The sequence below is a fragment of the Emys orbicularis genome, chromosome 14 (genome assembly GCF_028017835.1).
Source record: "Emys orbicularis isolate rEmyOrb1 chromosome 14, rEmyOrb1.hap1, whole genome shotgun sequence".
NCBI classification, from domain to species: domain Eukaryota; kingdom Metazoa; phylum Chordata; order Testudines; family Emydidae; genus Emys; species Emys orbicularis.
The window spans coordinates 37,297,768-37,318,721 of NC_088696.1; the positions used below are offsets into that span (position 1 = coordinate 37,297,768).

General features: G+C 50.3%; 2 protein-coding genes across 2 annotated transcripts in view; both read left to right on the forward strand.

Annotated features, from left to right (window-relative positions):
• Positions 1 to 20,954, forward strand: part of LOC135888893 (cell surface A33 antigen-like) — a 96,493-nt gene that overhangs the window by 71,630 nt on the left and 3,909 nt on the right. The gene's annotated exons all lie outside the window — the stretch shown is intronic.
• LOC135888731 (P-selectin-like) lies at positions 105 to 14,038 on the forward strand. The gene is made up of 6 exons (XM_065416502.1): positions 105 to 116; positions 719 to 809; positions 6,737 to 7,126; positions 7,785 to 7,892; positions 8,769 to 8,942; positions 13,848 to 14,038. Exons 1-6 carry the CDS (start codon positions 105 to 107, stop codon positions 14,036 to 14,038), a joined length of 966 nt encoding a protein of 321 aa, XP_065272574.1.

Below are 20,954 nucleotides of genomic sequence, written 5' to 3' on the forward strand. Positions count from 1 at the left end.
ATATAACCCGCCGCCCCCCCACCTCATATTCACCCCCTCACCCCCAGACAGCCCCATCCAACCCTCCCCCTGCTCCCTGACTGCCCCCCGGGACTCCCCTTACCATGCCCATGCCGGTCAGATGCTGGCTCCACGTGTAGGCAAAACACGCTGCCGGTGGGGCTGTTTGTGTGGTTACACCGGGCTGCAGGCAACAGGGGGGGAGCAGGGGAGGGGCTCTGGCTGCTGGAGGCCAATGGGAGCGGCTCAATCAGGCCCAGCCGCCCAATCAACCACTCCACACTCTGCATGGAAGGGAGGGAGGGGAGGGGGAAAAATCCTGGACCTTTTAACCTTGTTACCAATTCCTCCCGGACGGCTATTTAAAGACGCAAAAGCCGGACGTGTCCGGGGAAATACGGACGGATGGTAACCCTATTACACTCATACTCACGTTCTCCACGACGTTCATTAACAACCTGTTGTGGAGATGATGTTGCTAAATCAAATCACTTGCCTAAAATTCCAACTGTTCCTTCTTCCCCTGTGGAGGCTGGCAGCTCTTCCCTCTGAGATTCTGCATTTTATCTGCATGGTAAATAGGAACTAATCAGAGATAGTGTCTGTGTCAGCCAGGTGTGTCCAACAGTGTCTGTTTCAGCTCAGTGTGTAAATATGCCTGGACCTGCCTGCTGTGAAGCACAGAGGGGTTTATGGACATGTTTTTCTGACCCCCCAGGGCAGCGCCGGAGGACTCTGCTCCAGTCCAAGGGCTTGGGGATGTGGCTGGAATGTCACCCGACTCCTGTGCTTTGCTGCCATTAGCTGGGGTAAGCCTTCCTGCAGCTCTTTGATGGCCTGCCGCTGCCCCTGCCAGGGGAGAATTCACAGACGTATCCCTGGGAAAGCCCTGGGAGTGGAGTGGCATTGTTGTGGCACCATCAGTCACTCCTGGTCTGCTCAGGGACATTTCACTGCCAGGCTTATTGAAACAGTTTCATTTGGGCCAGAATTCCCACCCGGGGGTGATTATTTAGGGACCTAAATCATATTCCTCCTAATCTCTTCTCTTGGCTTTTGGCCCCTCCTGTATCCCAGAAAGCAGTAGAGTCCCTAGCAATTACCTGAGAAACACGGCCCCCTGAGGCTGAGGGAGCCAGTGCTTCCACCCTAGTTACAATGGAGAGGCCTTCACATGGGCCTGCTCGGCTTCCCAATGCAGCTCACAGTTCCCCAGCCAGGCAGGGGCCGATGAACTCCTCTGCACAGGCGTGGTCCAGGCCAGCTCTCCCCTCTGCAAGTGCTTCCCTGGGCCTGCTGACTGCACTGAGAATGTCTGGACCTAGGGGTGAAAGTAACTTAAAGAACTTACCGGTATGCCGGAGTCCTGAACAGGGTGTGTGGCCTCAACCAGAAGGGGTGGGGCCTTTAAATACCCGGGCCCTTTCAATCAAGCTGTGGCTGAATTTTTTTGATTTTCTGTTGGGGAAAATCTAAATCAAATCTTTTGTTTCAGGTCAATTCAACCCAAATGAAAATATTTCAGTTTGTTGAACTGAACTGTAACATTTCATTTCAAGTCAGTTTGCTATTAAGCTGCATCTGTCTTTAGTGACATGCTGTCTCATGGGTATTGTACTTTGGGTGTTTTGTGCCTCCATTTTATCACAAAGGCCAGGCTCCTTGGCCAGACTATATCCACTGTTGTCTTCCCTCTGCTGGGACACGTGGCTGCAGTTGTATCATGGGAGATACAGACTAGCCAGGGATCCCGGCCCACAGGGGAAAATGAGGGCCTAAGGCCACTGAACTACAACTCCCAGGATGCACTGCAGCATCATAGGCAGATACAGTTTAATGTTGAACTGACTTGAAGTGAAACATTTTGACTTTTCCTAATCAACATTTTTCTGAACTTTTTCATTTTGTGAAAAAAAAAATATATTTCAACCTTTCAGGATGAAAACAAATGTTGAAATATTGGAATTTCCTGCAGAAAAACATTTTTTGGTTGAGCTTTAGCTCTAAGGGGCAAATCCTGAAGTTGTATTAAATCTATGGGGCAAGACTTTTGATCCATGCTTTGCAAATCAAGTGTATGATATGTTCCCTGAAATGAACACTACTGAGCTGAAGGCGGGTCCCTAGGCTGCCCTGTTTGGTAGAAGATCTGACTTCAGGGCTATTTTCAGATAGATTTCCATAACCGTAGAGACACTGCAATATGGTGGTCAGGGCCGGCTCCAGGCACCAGCCCACCAAGCATGTGCTTGGGGCGGCGCCTGGAGGGGGGCGGCGGGGCCCCGGCTGGGCTCGCCACCCTCCCCCCGTGCTCCGGCCGGTCGGGTAGAGCGGAGAGCCGCGGCGGGCTTGCCGCCCTTCCCTCAGTGCTCTGGCCGCTGGGGAGAGCGGAGAGCCCCGGCCGGGCTCGCCGCCCTCCCCCCGGCGCTCTGGCTTTTTTGCCTGCCGCGCTGGGGGGGGGGGGGGGAGGGCTTTTTTGCCTAGGGCGGCAAAAAAGCCAGAGCCGGCCCTGATGCTGGTTGTTTTGTAGCTAAAATCCCTTGATTGCATCAAGTAATGATGAGAAATAATATAAATAGATACAGTGTTTCAGTTATGTCACGTTCAACTCTGTGGCTAGTTTCAGCCTTGATTTGTAGTTCATCTTTATCTTTTCCTGATTTGTAAGCACTATCAGCTGGGCCAGCTTCTTCACAAAACTCCGTTTTACAAAGCTCTCCAACAATGTCTTGTATCTTAGATTAGCTGCTAAAGCAGAGAAGTGCCAAACATCTGCAACTTCTGGGAATGCTCAAATCTGGCTGTGGATCCAGACTTTGTTGATGGCCTCATATGTAAAATGACAAAGGAAAAAATAACATTAAAATTGAGTTGATCCCATATTACTGTGCCTGTCAAAAGAGGGCCGCGAGCACTTATATGAGGAAAAAATAAGTTTTAATAAACCTCTTTAAAAACAATTCCCCCTGTGGGAAATCCTTTTGGTTCTTCCTGGTGCACTGAAGGTATCGCAGCATACATCTCTCAGTAACAACAGCATGGAATCCATCTATGGATCACAATGAGACATTTGATATTTGTGGTGTCTCATTTTGGGATACTTCCATTAAACCACAACCTACCAAAGGATTTCATAGAATGGGGGAGAGGAATGGGGTTGGTTAGTTCGCTTGTTAAACTCTGCTGAGTGGAGACATTCAGACCAGAAATCAAAGCCTAAAGCCGTTTTAATTTTTGCAGTTCACCTTTTACCAGTTTTCAATCCCTGTATTTCTTATTTCACTAAACTCTGCTAGTTAGGTAGAGACTCTCAGCATGAGATTTGTGATGTCAGATCCAAGAATAACACATATAGGCCATTAGAACTGGACTGGTCTCTTATAGGCAGGCTGGTAGCACTGCCTAGCATTAAGGCTGCCAATGCTTCCCATTATAAGACTCTGTTTTCTGTTGCTTATAACTTTGCCAGGCTTTAACCATTTGGATGGACAGTTTTCCACACGGGTTGTCTGCCCCAAGCTGAACTCTTTGGAAAATTTCAAGCAAAACAGTTCATCCATGTCCAAGAACAAGGCTACGGAAAAAATATATTGTTTTGTTCATGTTCAAAAAATCGGGTGAGGGTTTTTTTTTGAAAAGCTCTGGTGCCCCCCTTTGGAGCAGGAACTTGAAATGTGGCAGGGAGCAGGCATTTGTGTCAGGGAGATGCCTGTGAAAATCGGCCCAAAATTTGGCCAAGTTATAAGCCTTTGAAAAACTGCAGTTTGTACTTGCTCACTAGAGACTGATTTTAGCAGCCACATTCCCTGAAGGTTCCATCTATAATATTGGTCATGCTCCAGCTCGGGGCTGAGCAGGATGTTCCCTGTAATTGCAGCTCTGGGCTGAGCCAGGCACTGGAACGGAGAGAAGAGAGGCTGTCTCTCCTGGGCTCTCAATGCCGCCCTCTGAGCTCAGGCAGCGCGGAGCAGGAAGCTGCCTTATTTGAAGGCAAAGGGGTAAGAGCCAGATCTGCAGTGGGTAGGGATGGCAGAGGGTGTAGATTGGGAAAAGGAGTCCGGGGAAGACTGGGACTGGCTGGGCAAGGAGACTGGGACTGGGATCCGGGGGAGACTGGGTCTGGCTGGGCAAGGAGACTGGGACTGGGATCCGGGGGAGGGAAATGGGGGGAGTGGGAGCAGGTAGGCTGGGGGAGAGTGAGGTTGGATGAAGATCTTGGGGGATCTTGGGATTATTTAAGCAAGGGGACTGGGCCGGAGAACCAGTAGGGCAGGAGGAAGGAGGGAAGGGGGAGGGGAGTCAACTCTGACAAGGAGCTGATGTGCAGGGGGAATGGCTGGGCAAGGACACTGAGAGAAGGAGGCCGGAGATGTCTGCTGAGACTGGATGACAAACCCAGGGAGGGAGAGTGGCCCTGCGAGCCAATAGGGATATAGATCGGATAAAGAGCCAGGATGGGGGGGGGGGGCGGGCGGGGGAACTGGGACTGGCTGGGCAGGGAGCCTGGGGACAAGGTGCTTGGAGGGTGGGAGGAAACTGAGAATGGCCAGGGTAGATGAGTAGGACTGGGTATGGAGGGATGCCTGGGGTAGGGTGGGGAGTCCAGAGAGGTGAGACTAGGACTTGCTGGACAATGAGACTGGTACTGAGATGAGGAGCCAGGGATGGGGAAGAGACGGGCCCGGGACAGGGACAGGTTGGAGGGGACAGGGCGGAAGGGGCCATGCTTAGGCGGCAGAGGCAGAAAAGTCTGTGGCCACTAGAGAACACTCCCCTCTAGAGCCTGGAATGGAACCCACAATTCCTGAGTTCTCTGCTGTCGGCAAATAGCTGTGAAATCCACTGGCAAAATGTGTGTCTCATATCCCTCTAGTGCTGGCCCATAGGGAGTATGACAACCTGCTACTCCTATTGGCTCCTCCATTAGCTCAAGTGGCAGAGGTCTGTGCACTGGATCTCATGATTTTAACCCTGCTGATGATCCATATTGGTGTCACTATGATGCCACGTGATGGATCTTCTGTTTTTTACAGTTTGCTTTTTAAAAAACGTAGGAAGTTACAGACACACACTCACAGAAAAACCTAATTTAAAAGAACATGGTTAACGTTTCAAAGTTAAACACTGATACCCTAGGAAATGCCAGAACCCTTCCCTCGCTGAGTGCACAGGATGGACCTACGCTAGGGAATGAATCCAGGTTGTACAGTGAGAAAAGCTGTTGTCTGTAGGAGCCCTACCCCATCTGTTGCAGGAGCTGGAAGGTGTGATGAATGAGGCAGGGGGTTGCAAGAAGAGAAAGGATGGTTTCAAGGGTAAGGCTGTTGACTGCCGCCCTGAAGAATTGGATTCTATCCCTGCCTCTGCCCCAGAGTTGCCATGTGATGCTGGGCAAGTCACTTAAACCAAACTTTTCCCAGGTGGCCACTGAATGTGTGTTCCTCACTTTCTGGGTGCTCAAATTGAGACCCTGGGGTCTGATTTGCAGAAGTGCTGAGCACTCACAGCTGCAACTGAAGTCAATGGGAACAGTGCTCTGAACATAGTGCTTTATAATGCTAAATACTCCAGAAAATCCGGTCCTAGGGGTCTCAAATGTAGAGCCCTCTGCAGATACACAATGTATATCCATGGATGTGGATATCTGTGGCTATAAAGCGGATCTCCATGGATTCGCAGGGCTCTAGTGACAGCGAGTGAGACCCGCAGGGCCATGGCCAACGACTGGGGCAGGAACCGCAGTGGCGAAAGAAACAGCATGTCGGGCTGTCGTCGCAGGAGCCAGCACCCAGCCCAGGCAGCTCCTCCGGCATGGCTGTTCCTCCTCCAGCCCTGCCCAGCGGGGCGGGCACTAGGCTGACTGGCAGCTGTCTCTGGTCACACTAGTGTGTGCAAGCGGTGTCTCCTGACCAGGAGCATGTGCGCCTGTCTCGCTCGTTGTCACTAGAGCCCTGCATGTCTGCGGTATCTGCTTTAGATCCATGGATATCCGCATCTGTGGAGATAATTATGTATCCGCGCAGGGCTCTACTCAAATGGGACACCCAAAATTACTTCCGGCCTTAATCTCTCTGGTCCAGCTCCTCAAAGGTATTTAGGCACCTAACTTGCAATAAAATCAATGGCAGTTAGGTGCCTAAATACCTTTGAGAACCAGTGCCTCTATGCCTCTGTTCCCATCTGTGAAATGGGGATAATACCACCCTCTCATCTCCCAGGGCTGTTGTGAGTATAAACTCATTCATGTTTGTGAAGCACTCAGATACTGGCATGATGAGCGCTATAGAAAAGCCTTTGGGGAAATGAATAATTCTGTCTTCAGAGCAGGGTTTGTATAGTGTGCAGTAAATAAGGCTGGGGCGGGGTGGAGGGGCGGTCACACATTGACCAGTGAGGAGAAAACACACTATTGAATAGCTCCTCATTCAGTGAGCACCGTCCATCCTCTGCACCGAGTGAGGCAGAGGACCCATGGAAAAATAGTACATTATCATGCCATTAAAGACTATACCATCGTGCATGCGCACAAGGGGGCTGAACTCAGTTACATGGGCAACCTTAATTGTGGCATTTCCTAACGTTTGAGCGCTTGACTTTGCAACCTAAATAATGTTCTTTTAATGCAGTTCCTTTGTGTGTGATATAAGATATAGTCTGGTGTCACCCATCGATAGTCAACCCATTGCTCTGTCACTGACTGTAACACAAGTTTGCCTGTTTTTACCCTTTCCAACAGTGCTCGTGACTCAGGTGGAAGTGGGAGCCTGGACCTACCATTATGGTAACAAATCTGATTACTCCTGGGAGCTGGCCAGAAACTTTTGCAGGTCATTCTACACCGACCTCGTAGCAATCCAGAACCAGGGGGAAATTGCTTATCTCAACAGTGTCTTACCCCGCCATAGAACATACTACTGGATTGGGATACGAAGAAGAAACGATGTCTGGACGTGGGTTGGTACCAACAAGGCCCTGACGAAGGAGGCTGAGAACTGGGCTAACAGGGAACCCAACAATAAAGGGAAGAACCAAGACTGTGTGGAGATTTACATAAAGAGGGACCGTGATGCTGGAAGATGGAACGATGAGAACTGCCAAAAGGAAAAGAGGGCGCTGTGTTACCAAGGTAACCACCCCACCACTGTCATTCTCTCTGGAAGTGTGGGTCTATCTAACACGTGTAGGGCTGGGGAGAGTTACTGGATTGACAGCTCTGGAGAAGTAAGTCCCTAATTGTCCATAGAAGAGTGTCAATGGGCCGGCCGTCTCCCATGCCCCCTCGTGGTCTGAGGTTGCTCCGCAAGCCACTCTCGCCTCACCCGGCTGGAGTCTTTCCCTACTGCCTGGAGTCTGGTCAAAGCACAGCCTGATAGCCAAACGTGGCACACGCTGCCCTCTGATCAATGCCTGGGTGTGTCCCCTGCAGGCCCAGCATGCAACGCTCCATCTTAATCCAGAGGGCAGCCTACCCGTCCAGGTCAGCGCCTCTGGGTCCAAGAGCAGTGTGACCATCTGTGCAAAGCAGCCACTGCCTCCAAGCTTCTGGCAAGGTGCCAATGCCACCTGGCTGGGCAAAGTTTGGGTGCCCTGGGTGTTATCTTGCAGGGCCTGAGCCAAGGCCTTTGAAAGCAGGGTTTTAACCCATGACTTTAACAGGCTGTGAAAGAATCCCGCAGAGAAGAAATGCAGCAGGGATGGAGTGCAGGATCCAGGCAGTGGGGTGGGGTCTGATTGGGCTCTAAAGAGCTGTTAGGGTGGATCCTAACCCAGCTGTATCTCTGCAGCGTCTTGCCAGCGTTTCTCCTGCAGCCAGCGTGGCGAGTGCGTGGAGACCATCGGGAACTACGCCTGTGATTGCTACCCTGGTTTCTACGGGCCTGAGTGTGAACACGGTAAGGGCAGTCGAACAGGGGCACTAGGGGAGGGAGCCCCGCTGCAGGGCCTGCTACAGTCACTGCATTTACTTTCTGGAGGGTCTCTCCAGAGACGTCCTCTGGGGCGACGGCCTGGGCACCCCTCAGTGCTGCTCCTAGATTCACCAGAGAGGGGGGCTAGCACAGCCGGAGGAGGGGCCGTTGCTATGGCTCCCTGGCCAAGGAGGTAGAGTGGGGTGGGGGGGTGGCCTCCCAAGCGCCTGGCCGCCCTGCGGCTATAGCACGCCCACCCCAGGCCAGCCCAGGCAGTTTGCCTCCCTTAGGGGTAAGGCTGCCCCCCATCCCGCTGCCAGCTGGAGCTGCCCAAGCAGCACAGACAGTCGCGTCTCCCGTAGGGCTGAGCAGGGTGCCCAGGCCTCGACTGGGGGCAGAGCCTCCTGCTGGGCTGAGTCTGCAGCAGCTGCCGGGCCCGGAAAGTCTCTCAGCTGGGGGGGGGCGTTGGCTTGTGCCCGACGGCCAGACACAGCTTCTCAGACAGGCTGCTCAGCTCGCTCTGTTACTCCCAGAAAGCACGTGCTCTTCTTCTTGCCTTGCGGAGCTCAGCCCCTGCAGGGCCGTCACGGCATGTCTCCATTGCAGCTGGGTGCAGGCCCAGCTAGCCAGGTTTGGGCTAGGGGGCTCAAGCCTGAGCTTTACAAGTAGCAGTGTGGATGTTGCGGCTCCTGCTGAAGCCCAAGCTCTCAAGCCGAGGGGCTGGGGTAGGCTGTGCTCCAGAGAGCCTGAGACCTGGCAGCTTGAGGGAGCCACAGGCAGGTGTGCTTGAAATCCGCCTCCTCCTCCCCCCCCCCCCCCCCCCCGCCTCCCAGCTGCTCATGCTGCTGTATTTCCTTTTAGTTGTGAGGTGCAAAAACCTTGACCCCGGGCCTGACTGCAGTCATCCCCTGGGGGAATTTAGCTACAACTCCACATGCAAGTTCCAGTGCCAGGAGGGGTTTGAACTGCAAGGGCTGGACACGCTGCAGTGCTTGGCGTCAGGGAACTGGACAGCAGCCGCTCCGGAGTGTGCAGGTGGGTGCCAGCAGCTGCTCCTGCCTCCTCCCCACTGACTGTACAGTGGGATTCTCAGAGCAACCCAGATCCACTGATGCTGATTGGACGTTGGGCACCTCGCCCCTTTGAACAGCCCCTGCCTTAGCATTTAATACCTTTGGCTTCTCCTGTGGTGTTTGCAGCCGGTGGTTGGCCTGGAGCCCTCACTAATCTTTCTATCTCTCTGGGGTTTAGACCACACTCATCTCCGTGTTATCTGCACCTTTACCAGCTGTACATGTACAAGTATTGTCTCTGGCTGGTTTCCCCATCCTCCCATGGTGGTTTGTTTTTAATTGTAAAATGTAGTCGAGCTCCAGCTGAATGTAACTGGTTTGATGTATTCAGCTTCGGAAGCTCCACAACAGTCACAGGGACCACCCGAGTCTGCAGGCTGGACGAGGGTTGTCCCCCGCCACACCTGTCAATCTTAAATAAGATAAATAGATCTTTTTCATTCTTACTAGAAGGCAGGTTTCCTGGCCCACAAATCAGTCTCATAGCTTTTTTCTGAACCCTTTCCAAGTTTGCAAAGCCCTTTTAAAAGCGTGTGCCCAGAACTGGACACAGGCTTCCATTAGTGGTGTCACCTGTGCTGTGTTTAGAGGCAAAATCCCTCTCTACTTGCACTCGATAGCCCCCTGTGTCTGCACAGATCAGTTCTGGGAGGGCACTCTAGGCAAAGGGGCGATTCAGAAGAAAGCACGAAGATGCTTGTGGGAGCCAGCTAACCAGAGGCAGAGACTGGCAGCATGGGTAGAGCAGAGGGCCCGAGGGTGGAAAGATGATAAAAACCAAGATCAGATAAGTAGGGAGAGGCAGAGTTGTGCAGGAACAGATATGTTGGGGTGTAACCAGCTAACCCTCGCTCACATCCTCAGCTAGCCCTGTGCATAGCAGTGTGAGCATGGTAAACAGTCCCTTACAACTGGGGCTAGCAAAAATTGTTGTGCAGGGCTACTCAAATGCTAAGGCTGGCTTTGATGTGCAGCTGTCAAAAAAATACTAGCAGATGCCACACATAACCAGTCTGACTTAGAGGACTAGGAACTGACCGAAGAGCGACTACAGACCTCAGCCTTGACAAGCTTCATTCTAGTAGTGAATGGTCTGCAGCAGATTTCCCCACACACGGGGGTGGCACTGTGCATTTCCTAGACCGTGCCCAGTACTGTGGCCTCTGCAACATGTTCTAACTGCTTGAAACCTACCTTGCTCTAGAGTGAGGCCAGCAAGAGTCACTGGCTTTGTGACGGGATCAGTAAGAACAGGAACCGTCCAAAGCCTTAAGCCAAAGAGTCTGATGGATGATTTCCAACCAGGAAGGCCCCTCTGAACCCCATGCGTTTCCAGCGTTTCTGCTGCTGCAGACATTCGCAATCGTCCGAATGTTTGGATTTAAAAGTAGAAGCCATCACTGATGGGGCAGCCAGATTGTCCAGGGGAGAAAGCAGCACCCTCGACCTGGTAGGAGGGTTCCTCCTGGCAAGCAGAGGGCCTAGTGGGACATGGGCAGGTGCGTACTGGAGGATTTGGCAGCTTTGAGGTTATGGATGTGTGTCTTATCCCACCCACCTCAATTGTGGCACTGAATGAGCTGCCCCTACTGGCTACCTGGAATACTACAATAGTCTGTCATTTTCCTTGGTGCTGTCATTAAGTCGCCCTTTCTATGCACTTTGTTTCTTTAATGTGACAATAGAGTAATTCCTACCTCTGAAAGACTGGCAGGGTGACAGACAGACTATTGCTTGGTCCAGAACATTTCATCAGACTGAAACAAGTCAAGCTGGGAAAGGAGCAGGTCTCTGGCACAGGAGTGGGGTGTCTATAAAAAGAGCCCTAATAGGACAGAGCAAATATTTTATTGACTAAATAATTACATTTGATAAGACACATTTTGGCCCCGATCATGAAGAGCTCTCAACAGTGGGCAATTGGAATAAATGCACCCTGAATGTGTCTTCTTCAACCTGACCCTTTAAATGATAATAAACACCTACCTCTTGTCTAGTACTGGGGTTATTTAGTCTGCAGAAGAGAAGAGTGAGGGGGGATTTGATAGCAACCTTCAACTACCTGATGGGGGGTTCCAAAGAGGATGGAGCTCGGCTGTTCTCAGTGGTGGCAGATGACAGAACAAGGAGCAATGGTCTCAAGTTGCAGTGTGGGAGGTCTAGGTTGGATATTAGGAAACACAATTTCACTAGGAGGGTGGTGAAGCACTGGAATGGGTTCCCTAGGGAGGTGGTGGAATCTCCTTCCTTAGAGGTTTTTAAGGTCAGGCTTGACAAAGCCCTGGCTGGGATGATTTAGTTGGTGTTGGTCCTGCTTTGAGCAGGGGGTTGGACTAGATGACCTCCTGAGGTCTCTTCCAACCCTGATCTTCTATGAGAGCCTTTGTGAGTCTTACTGTTGAGCCGATGTGAGTTTTACTGTTTTGCATGAATACTGTGTGTGCTTCAGTTTCCCTGTGTGCTGCACCAATACCTCAGTGGTGGGAATAGGGGTGTGTGACTTTGGATGAGACCCTCTGGGCAGGAGAGGCTGCTCCAGCTGCCTGCACATATGCTATGGCCGGTCCCCTTCGTAACCTTACACCCAGGAGGGGCTGCAACCAGGTGACGACCAGGTGACACTTTGCCTGGGAAGTGAGAAAAAGACAAGGAGGAGAAGCAACAGGGGAGTCTGAGGTCAGGTTGCTGGAAGCTGGCAGTCTGCGTGTGTGTGTGGGGGGGGGACGAGAAGAAGGGGAATCCAGGGCGTCTGGCCCAGAACTCCCCAAGATGGACTTGGCTGAAAGTCACTGTTTTCTGTGCTAACAAGTTCTGTTCTATGCTGTGTTCCTGTCGACTAATAAACCTTCTGTTTTAATGGCTGGCTGAGAGCGGAGTTGGGGTGCAGGGCCCTTTGGCTTCCCCAGGAGCCCTGCCCAGGCAGACTCACTGCAGGCTGCGCACGGTGAGGAAGGGGATGCTGAATGCTCCGAGGTCAGACCCAGGAAGGTCGAAGCTGTGTAAGCTTCTTGCCCTGGTGACAATATGCTCAGAGAGGGGAGGCTCCCTCAGGGTCCTGACTGGCCTCATATGGAGTAGTTCCAGAGCATCGCCCGGTAACTCCGTGACATGCCCCGACCCCTGTAAGAGCTCCTCATTCAGTGCACAGCTGAGACAGCGGCACAGAGTGAGACAGGAGCATTAGGGAGCCCGCGGCCTGCACAGTCAAGTTGGCCCTACACACACTATAAATATTGGTTTATAAATGCTGGCAGTAAAAACCGGGATGCATGGCTGCACTGTGAATGTCACAGGTCACTAAATCCAGCTGAATCCAACCCAGTTCTCACAGACATTTCTCCCGTTAAAACTGTTCCCTTGTAAATGTCAGCAGTTTATCCCAAAGTGTTTTGGCTGCAGAGGTTTTAAAGAAAACATTGCACTGAATTTTTGTTTTATACAGGGAAAAGTGTGTTTCTTCACATTTCTCATAATCAAAACTTAGCTTTGGCTTAATCTGTCCCCAAAATTTCACCTTTGCACAGATAAGCAATAGCCCAATAAGCAAAAATTTTGGAAAATTCTGAGCAACTGAAAAACCAGGGCTTAGAATGGAAACCTTTAGGCATCCTTAACTGTAGGTGTCCCTGTTCTGACTATTATCAATTTGCCTCCCAGTCAGGCCTCAAGGCTCCAGTTGGGACTCTGTCATGCTGGACACTTGTAGAATAGAAGATGGCCCCTCCCCTGAAAATCTGACAATCAGACAGACACAGCGATACAGGCAAACTAGAAATAGGCACATGTCGAAAGAGCAGAGGGGGTGAGGAGTAGGAACTTCCTGTGCGTGAAGGAGGCACCCTGGGTGAGTGACTGAGTGCAGCTCCCAGCACTGTTGGGGCTGTGAGGCCGTTGCCCTGGCTGTGGGTGACATCATTGTCCATGCGGCTGCTGCTGCATCCAGATTAGCTCAGGGTTCATGGCAGCTGTGACAAGCATGGGGCTATCCCAGAATGCTGCAGGCTCCACGCATAGAACTGGGCACAAGCTCCTGGGGTGGGACTGAAAGAACGAAGGCAGTGAGTTTATCCCTGTGCCCCTTGTTACCATTGCTTGGAAGCCCAGAGCCAGCACTTCTCCCATCAGTGGGAACGGGTGGCTGCCATGGTCCAAGTGGGTGGCAATGGAAGCCAGGCCTGGAAAGGGGTTGCTGGCAGACCACTCTGCTGGTAATTTAGGGGAATGTTATTATAAGTGCTCCCCACTAACGCTATCGTGGCTGCACCTGGTGGTTGCCCTCACAGGTAACTGAGGCTCACCGATTGTCTGTGACAGGTGACACGGGGGAGGAGGGCTGGAGCTCTGGACTCTTGCAATTCCAGAGAGTTACACAGCTCCTCAGTCCTGATCTACATCCTGCCTCGCTCCCTGCTATTCTGGTCTTGGGTATCTCCCAATCCCAGCTCTGCTAACACACCTCAATCCAACTGGTGCGGCACCTCCCACCAGTCAACCCCTGTGGCCATACGCTGTTCTGCAGCAGCCATTGCTATTCAAGGCTCAGGCCTTGACAAAGAATCACAGAATTTACATCAACCACCAGTATTCCTGTCCTCCCCCCACCTCCACAACTGTGCCAACACAGCTCCACAAAACAAACAGCTCTCATGCAATTGGCTCAATTACTGTCCCTCTTTTGCCCCCCACCATGATACCATCCCTGAACCTGGCTCTGCCACTTACACGGGGGGGGGGGAGTAGGGGGGGCGGCGGTGTTGAGAAGGGGTTGCTGTGAGGGTGAGAGCTGGGTGCAGAGGGCCCCATCAAGAGCGAGAGGGGGTCCTTACATTGACTGTCCTTACTTTGCTCGTATTCTGACTGTCTGCAGCTGTCAAGTGCCCAGCGCTGGCCACCCTGGGCGGGGGCCGATTAAACTGCACTCACTGGCATGGAGATTTCACGTATAACTCCAGCTGCGCCTTCTCCTGCGAGACGGGGTTTGTGCTGAATGGAGCAGAGACACTGGAGTGCACAGCCCTGGACAATGGACAGGGCGTCCCTGTGATGTTACGAGTGTAATATAATATCTCATTGAAAGGTGACATAGGGCCAGAAAGGGTTAATTAACTCATAGAGTGACCTGACCCATGGCCAAACTTTAAAGACTGGTTAGGAAGATATGTAAATGAACAGAGCTTTGAAATGCAGCCTGCATTGTTAGAGATAGAAGGGGAGATGTTTGCTCAGGTCTTGTGATGTAAGCAGACAAGTCTTGTCTATTGCTATAGGTTTGATTCAAAGATCAAAAAAGGAATATTAACATTTATGATGACACGAGTGAAATAGTAATATTCAAGAAGCAGTGCATATGTGGAAGAAATTTCTGAGTGTCTGTCTGGTATCTCAGAAGAGAATCTGGCCTTAGATAAGGCTCAGGAAGATGTTTCTCTAGAGCAAATTAAAGTTGGTGATCGGGTTAAAGCCCTAACTGAGGAAGGAAGGGGTACAGTCCTGGTGAGTGATAAACTGTTGGCTAGTAAAGCTTGGGAAAGTCAGCCTGACCCAGGTAAAAGTAATGTAAGAAGACACTATTTGTGGAAACAGCAGTCTGTCTGTTAAGGGAGGGGAAGGCAAAGGAAGTTTAGATGAGCAGAGGCTGCCTTCTGAGCTGATGGCTTTGTCTAATCAGCAGTTTGGGAAGGCCAGGTTAGTGGAACGTGAGTATCCCTACACCTTACCTGTTACCAGAGTGGAGAATTGTGACAGGGAAGGAAATGTTCCTGTGTCTGTTAGGGGTAATGACTTGCCTATGAAGGGAGCTACCCAATCTCCAAGCAATTGTCTGTGAACAGACATGTGTGCTGGGACAAGGGAAATGAGATCCCAAGCTGTTTGTCTGTTAAAGGGGAATGTTTCTCCAGCTCTTTTCTGTTTGTAGAGCAGACAGAAGAAGCCTAGTAGGGGTGAAAAGGAATTGTTTCCATTGACTCTTAACTGTTTGATAGTAAACAGTCTCTCTTCTGAGGAAAGTGTGTTGGTGCCTAGTGGCCAAAGTCTTTCAAATGAAAATGAATCCACTGAATTTGCTTTCAAAAAAATCCACTGTGGGGAGCTTTGAGGAGATTTCAGATGGAATAAAAATTGTTAGGGAGTTTAAACAGCCCTATAAGCTTAACCAGCTGGTCGGGGAGACAATGGTGTTGGGACAGGACTGTCTCCATGTTGATTCTTTGAGGAAACAAACAGTCTGTATCTCTGGTTCAGAGGGAGGACTGGACAGCTGAATCTGCAGAGCAGGAGGATAGCTGTGCAGTGAATCTCTCGAGAATACAGGGGATGGCAGGTAAACTCTGGGCTCTAGATATTTTGGAAATGACTTGTAGTCTCTTAGTGGACTGAACATCTGATTCCATGTAGAAGCAGAGGTTGGTAATGGAAGGACAAAAGAACCTTGAATTTAACATGCTAGTGAAAATTGATGGTCTCTCTTAAGGACTGTGCGCCTGACCGTCCCCCCCTCCCAAGCCTGCATCTTGTGTCATCACTTGCACCTGTGAAAAGGAAACAAAGCAGAATTGCTGAATTTTACATGGCGGGTAGTGATCAATCTATCGGGGATCAGTTTATCGCGTCTAGTGTAGATGCAATAAATCGATCCCCGATCGCTTTGACGGGGGAGCGGTGGCAGTTGACCCCGCGCCGTGAGGACGTGAGGTAAGTCGACCTAAGATACATCGACTTCAGCTACGCTATTCTTGTAGATGAAGTTGCGTAACTTAGGTCGATCTCCTCCCCCTCCCCCCCCCCCCCAGGGTAGACCAGGCCACACACTTTGCACAGTAGAACTGACTGCACAAGGTGCAGCAGAATAACGTCCTGTGTTTCGGGCTTTTATAGATTTTAAGGCCAGGGAAGGATCATTATGAACATCTACACTGACCTCCTGCAGAACACAGGTCATAGAATCTCGCTTAGTAATTCCTGCATCAAGCCCAGAACTTCTTTGAGATAAATCACATTAGAAGCAAGAAGATGACCAAGGACAGGGTGAGCCCGTTACTCAACGAGGGGGGGAAAACAGTAACAGAAAGTGTGGAAACGGCAGAAGTGCTAAACAACTTTTTTGTTTCAGGTTTTCACCAAAAAGGTTAGTAGTGATTGGACGTCTAACATAGTGAATGCCAGTGAAAATGAGGTAGGATCTGAGGCTAAAATAGGGAAAAAACAAGTCAAAAATTACTTAGACAAGTTAGATGTTTTCAAGTCACCAGGGCCTGATGAAATACATCCTAGAATATTCAAGGAGCTGACTGAGGAGGTATCTGAGCCATTAGCAATTATCTTGGAGAAGTCATGGAAGAGGGGAGAGATTCCAGAAAACTGGAAAAGGGCAAATCTAGTGCCATTCTATAAAAAGGGAAATAAGGACAACTTGGGGAATTACAGGCCAATCAACTTCAGTTCCCAGAAAGATAATGGAGCAAATAATTAAGCAATCAATTTGCAAATACCTATAAGATAATAAGGTGATAAGTAACAGTCAACATGGATTTGTCAAGAACAAAAAATGCCAAACCAACCTAATAGCTTTCTTTGACACGTTAGCAGCCTTGTGAATATATATCTGGACTTTAGTAAGGCTTTTGATATTGTCTCACATAACCTTCTCATAAACAAACTAGGGAAATACAACCTAGATGAAGCTACTATAAGGTGGGTGTATAACTGGTTGGAACATTGTTCCCAGAGAGTAGTTATCAGTGGTTCACAGTCATGCTGGAAGGGCATAACGTGTGGGATACCGCAGGGATCGGTTCTGGGTCCAGTTCTGTTCAATATCTTCATCAATGATGGCATAGAGAGTACACTTATCAAATTTGCAGATGATACCAAGCTGGGAGGGGTGGCAAGTGCTTTGGAGGATAGGATTAAAATTCAAAATGATCTGGACAAATTGGAGAAACGGTCTAAAGTAAATAGGATGAAATTCAATAAGGACAAATGCAAAGTACTCCACGTAGGAAGGAACAATCAGTTGCACACATACAAAATGGGAAATGACTGCCTAGGAAGGAGTACTGTGGAAAGGGATCTGGGGGTCATAGTGGATCACAAGCTAAATATGAGTCAACACTGTAATGCTGTTGCAAAAAAAGCAAACATCCTTCTGGGATGTATTAGCAGGAGTGTTGTAAGCAAGACACGAGAAGTAATTCTTCCGCTCTACTCTGCGCTGATTAGGCCTCAACTGGAGTATTGTGTCCAGGTCTGGGCGCCACATTTCAGGAAAGATGTGAACAAACTGGAGAAAGTCCAGAGAAGAGCAACAAAAAATGATTAAAGGTCTAGAAAACATGACCTATGAGGGAAGATTGAAAAAATTGGGTTTGTTTAGTCTGGAGAAGACTGATGGGGGACATGATAACAGTTTTCAAGTACATAAAAGGTTGTTACAAGGAGGAGGGAGAAAATTTTTTCTTCTATCTCTGAGGATAAGACAAGAGGCAATGGGCTTAAATTGCAGCAAGGGAGGTTTAAGTTGGACATTAGGAAAAACTTCCCAATTGTCAGGGCAGTTAAACACTGGAATAAATTGCCGAGGGAGGTTGTGGAATCTCCACCACTGGAGATTTTTAAGAGCAGGTTAGACAAACACCTGTCAGGGATGGTCTAGATAATACTTAGTCCTGCCATGAGTGCAGGGGACTGGACTAGGTCTTTTCCAGTCCTACAATTCTAGGATTCTATATACTATGTTGATTAAAAAAACAGCACCATACAAAATCAGAATATCAGAGTTCTTACAGAAGTCTAAGAGTTGACTAGTACACTAGATGTTGCTGCGCCAGTGTAGCGTGTCTGGTGAAGATGCTCTATGCCGACAGGAGAGCGCTCGCTCGTTGGCATAATAAATACACCTCCATGAGAGGCAGCAGCTGTGTCTGTGGGAGAAGCTCTTCCGCCGACATAGCGCTGTCCACACCGGTGCTTAGGTCGGTGTAACTTGCATCGCCCCGGGGGGTGGCTTATTCACCTCCCCGAGCGATATAAGTTATACCAATGTAAGTGGTAGTGTGTACAAGCTCTAAGTGTATTATGTCAACAGTTACCTTTATCAACCAAATTCGTCATAAAAAAAACTATATCAAGTTTGTTTGTCTGGGATTATAGCCAGATTTACCAGCTGATAGTTTTCAAGGCAGGCTGGAGCCAGTGGGGCAGGTTACTGGGTTTATGAAGGTAGGTGTGGTGATCTGTGGGTTTCTTGTCTAGGGTTGTCTGTAGGGTTCCATTGTTGAAGCTGATGGTGGTGTCCAGGAAGTTGATGCTAGTGTGGGAGTGTTCCCCAGAGAGTTTAATGGCTGGCTGGGTGGCTGGTGGTTGTTGAAGTTGTGGTGGAAATCTAGGCGGGAGTTTAAGCGTTGCATTTTGCTGTGGTGCTGGGAGTACGTCTCCCAGACCTGAGGAAGAGCTCTATGGAGCTTGAAATCTCATCTCTCTCACCAACAGAAGTTGGTCCAATAATAGCTATTCCCTCACCCACCTTGTCTCTCTAATATCCTGGGACTGAGACAGCTACAGTGCACTCAACGTGATGGCATTTCTCTTGGTCTGTGACACAATAATTTGGAACACCACAGCCCATCAATTCCAAAATTTCAGGGAGTATTGAAGGCATCACTGGGCAGAACTCTGTTGATATTGGGGAAATCAGAAAACCCAAAGAAGGAAAAGTGGGCGACACATGGAGTGCCTGCTCCCTGTTTATTCATAGATTCATAGACTCTAGGACTGGAAGGGACCTTGAGAGGTCATCGAGTCCAGTCCCCTGCCCTCATGGCAGGACCAAATACTGTCTAGACCATCCCTGATAGACATTTATCTAACCTACTCTTAAATATCTCCAGAGATGGAGATTCCACAACCTCCCTAGGCAATTTATTCCAGTGTTTAACCACCGACAGTTAGGAACAGTTAGGGACAGTTAGCAGAGTAACAGCTTGGAGCAAAGCACCTCTGTAACTGTCTAAATGAAAGAACCAGTTTATGGCACCAATTAAGACTTTCCAGTAGAAAAACATTCCCATCTCATCTCTGCTCATTCCCCCAGGAGAGTGTAACATGCTGACACTCTGGATGATTTATGTCCCGGGCAGAAAGAGGAGAAATAATAACAGTGGGGAAGGAAGGAGGGGAAGGCTCACAGATCCCCTGACACGAGGAGGATGGGAGACCTGGTCTGGGGATAATGCTGGAACGAGGGTGCAGCCAAAGCCCCGAGCATGCAGGGAGAATGGGGGGCCCTGGAAAGGTGGAAAGGGAGAGAATTAGGGCACAGAGAGCTCCTGGCTTGGGGCAGAATTGGGGACTGTAGCATGGGGGGGGGGAGAAGTGGGGGAGACACAGAGCTCCTGGCATGAGGGTGGGGGCTAGGGAGTCCCTGAAATAGAGGGGGATGGGAGGGTGGCCCCCAGGGACCTTGTGGGGACAGAGGGATGCAAGGAGTCCCAGGTGCATGCAATGTGCTTGACCTACAGAAGCAACAAAACGTGGGCATCCCTCTAGTTTAGCCCCCGAAGAGTCCAACCCAAACCCACAAAGGATTGAGCAGAGTCAGGATGAAGTTGTATGCTCAGTAATAGGTTGTTATTGAGTGTTTGCTTTACAATAGTGCTCAGAGGCCTCAACTAACATGTGGGGCCCACTGTGCTAGGCCCTGTACACTAGAGCTGGCGGTTTCAGTTTGTGAGAAGTTTCATTGTTTCAGAATTGGCTTCATTCCAAACCAAGACGGATCAGGACTGCACCAGGGCCAGGAACCCGAGGGCTTCCAGAGTCCCAGAGGCCAGTTACAAGTAGAGCAGCCTGGAGAGTCACTGGCCCAGGACTCTAGAGGCCCTGGGATCTCCAGCCCGGGGCAGTCTGCATGGCGCAGCTACCCCAGAGCTGGACCCCTGGGAGCTGGTCCTGGAACTTCCAGGCTTCCAGCTCCATGGCAGGGACAGTGGAAGCGCCAAGAGCCCTGGCTCGAGCTGGGATCCGAGCAGACAACAAGAGCCCCTAGAGACCTGGCTCTGCCGCAGCGTGGGGAGCCCACCCGCCCCGAGACTCGACTCCAACTCCCTGAGCTGGGGCTCGCGGGACAGAAAAGCATAAGAACGGCCAGACTGGGTGAGACCAAAGGTCCAGCTAGCCCAGTGTCCTGTCTTCTGACAGTGGCCAGTGCCAGGTGCCCCAGAGGGAATGAACAGAACAGGCATCATCCAGTGATCCATCCCCTGTCGCTCATTCCCAGCTTCTGGCATCCCCATCCCCGCCCATCCTGGCTAATAGCCATTGATGGACCCATCCTCCAGGCTCTTATCTGGTTCTTTTTGAACCCTGTGGCTCTTGGAACACCAACAGAAACCGGGGTGTGTTTTGAGGAAAGTGGAGTCAAATCTGTAGTAGATTTGGTGAATCAGTTCTCGTCAGCGCATTGGCATTTTCAGTCTAAGCTAAGTTTTGCCAGAACATTTGCAATCAGCTCTACTGTACATGGGCATAGTGAGAGAGCCCCTGAGCCAAAGAATTTACAATCTAAACAGACAAGACAGACAAAAGGGGGGAGATCGGGCAGACGTACTAACAGTAGATTGGGAAGTGAGACAGAGAGATTAAAGGACTAAATTGACACAGGGCTTTAGGCCCTTCAATCCAACATCTGGGGGCCATGGAGATCCTCAAAACCCCTGCTCAGCTGCCGCCTAGCCCTGGAGCTGCTTACGTTTCCAGCAGTAAAACTAGTGCTAAAGACTTGCTGACACTCTCTCGCTATGCTGTAAGCACAGCCCTGCCCAGAATAATGGTTGCACCCCGATCCTCACTCCCCTGCCATTGCCAGCAGAAGAGCATCACTTCTCAGAACTGCCCATTCTACGTCCTTCAGGGAATCCCATTTTTCTGTAATGAAGGAGAATTGGCCACCCTCTCTCTTGCCCTGCATTAGGCTGGT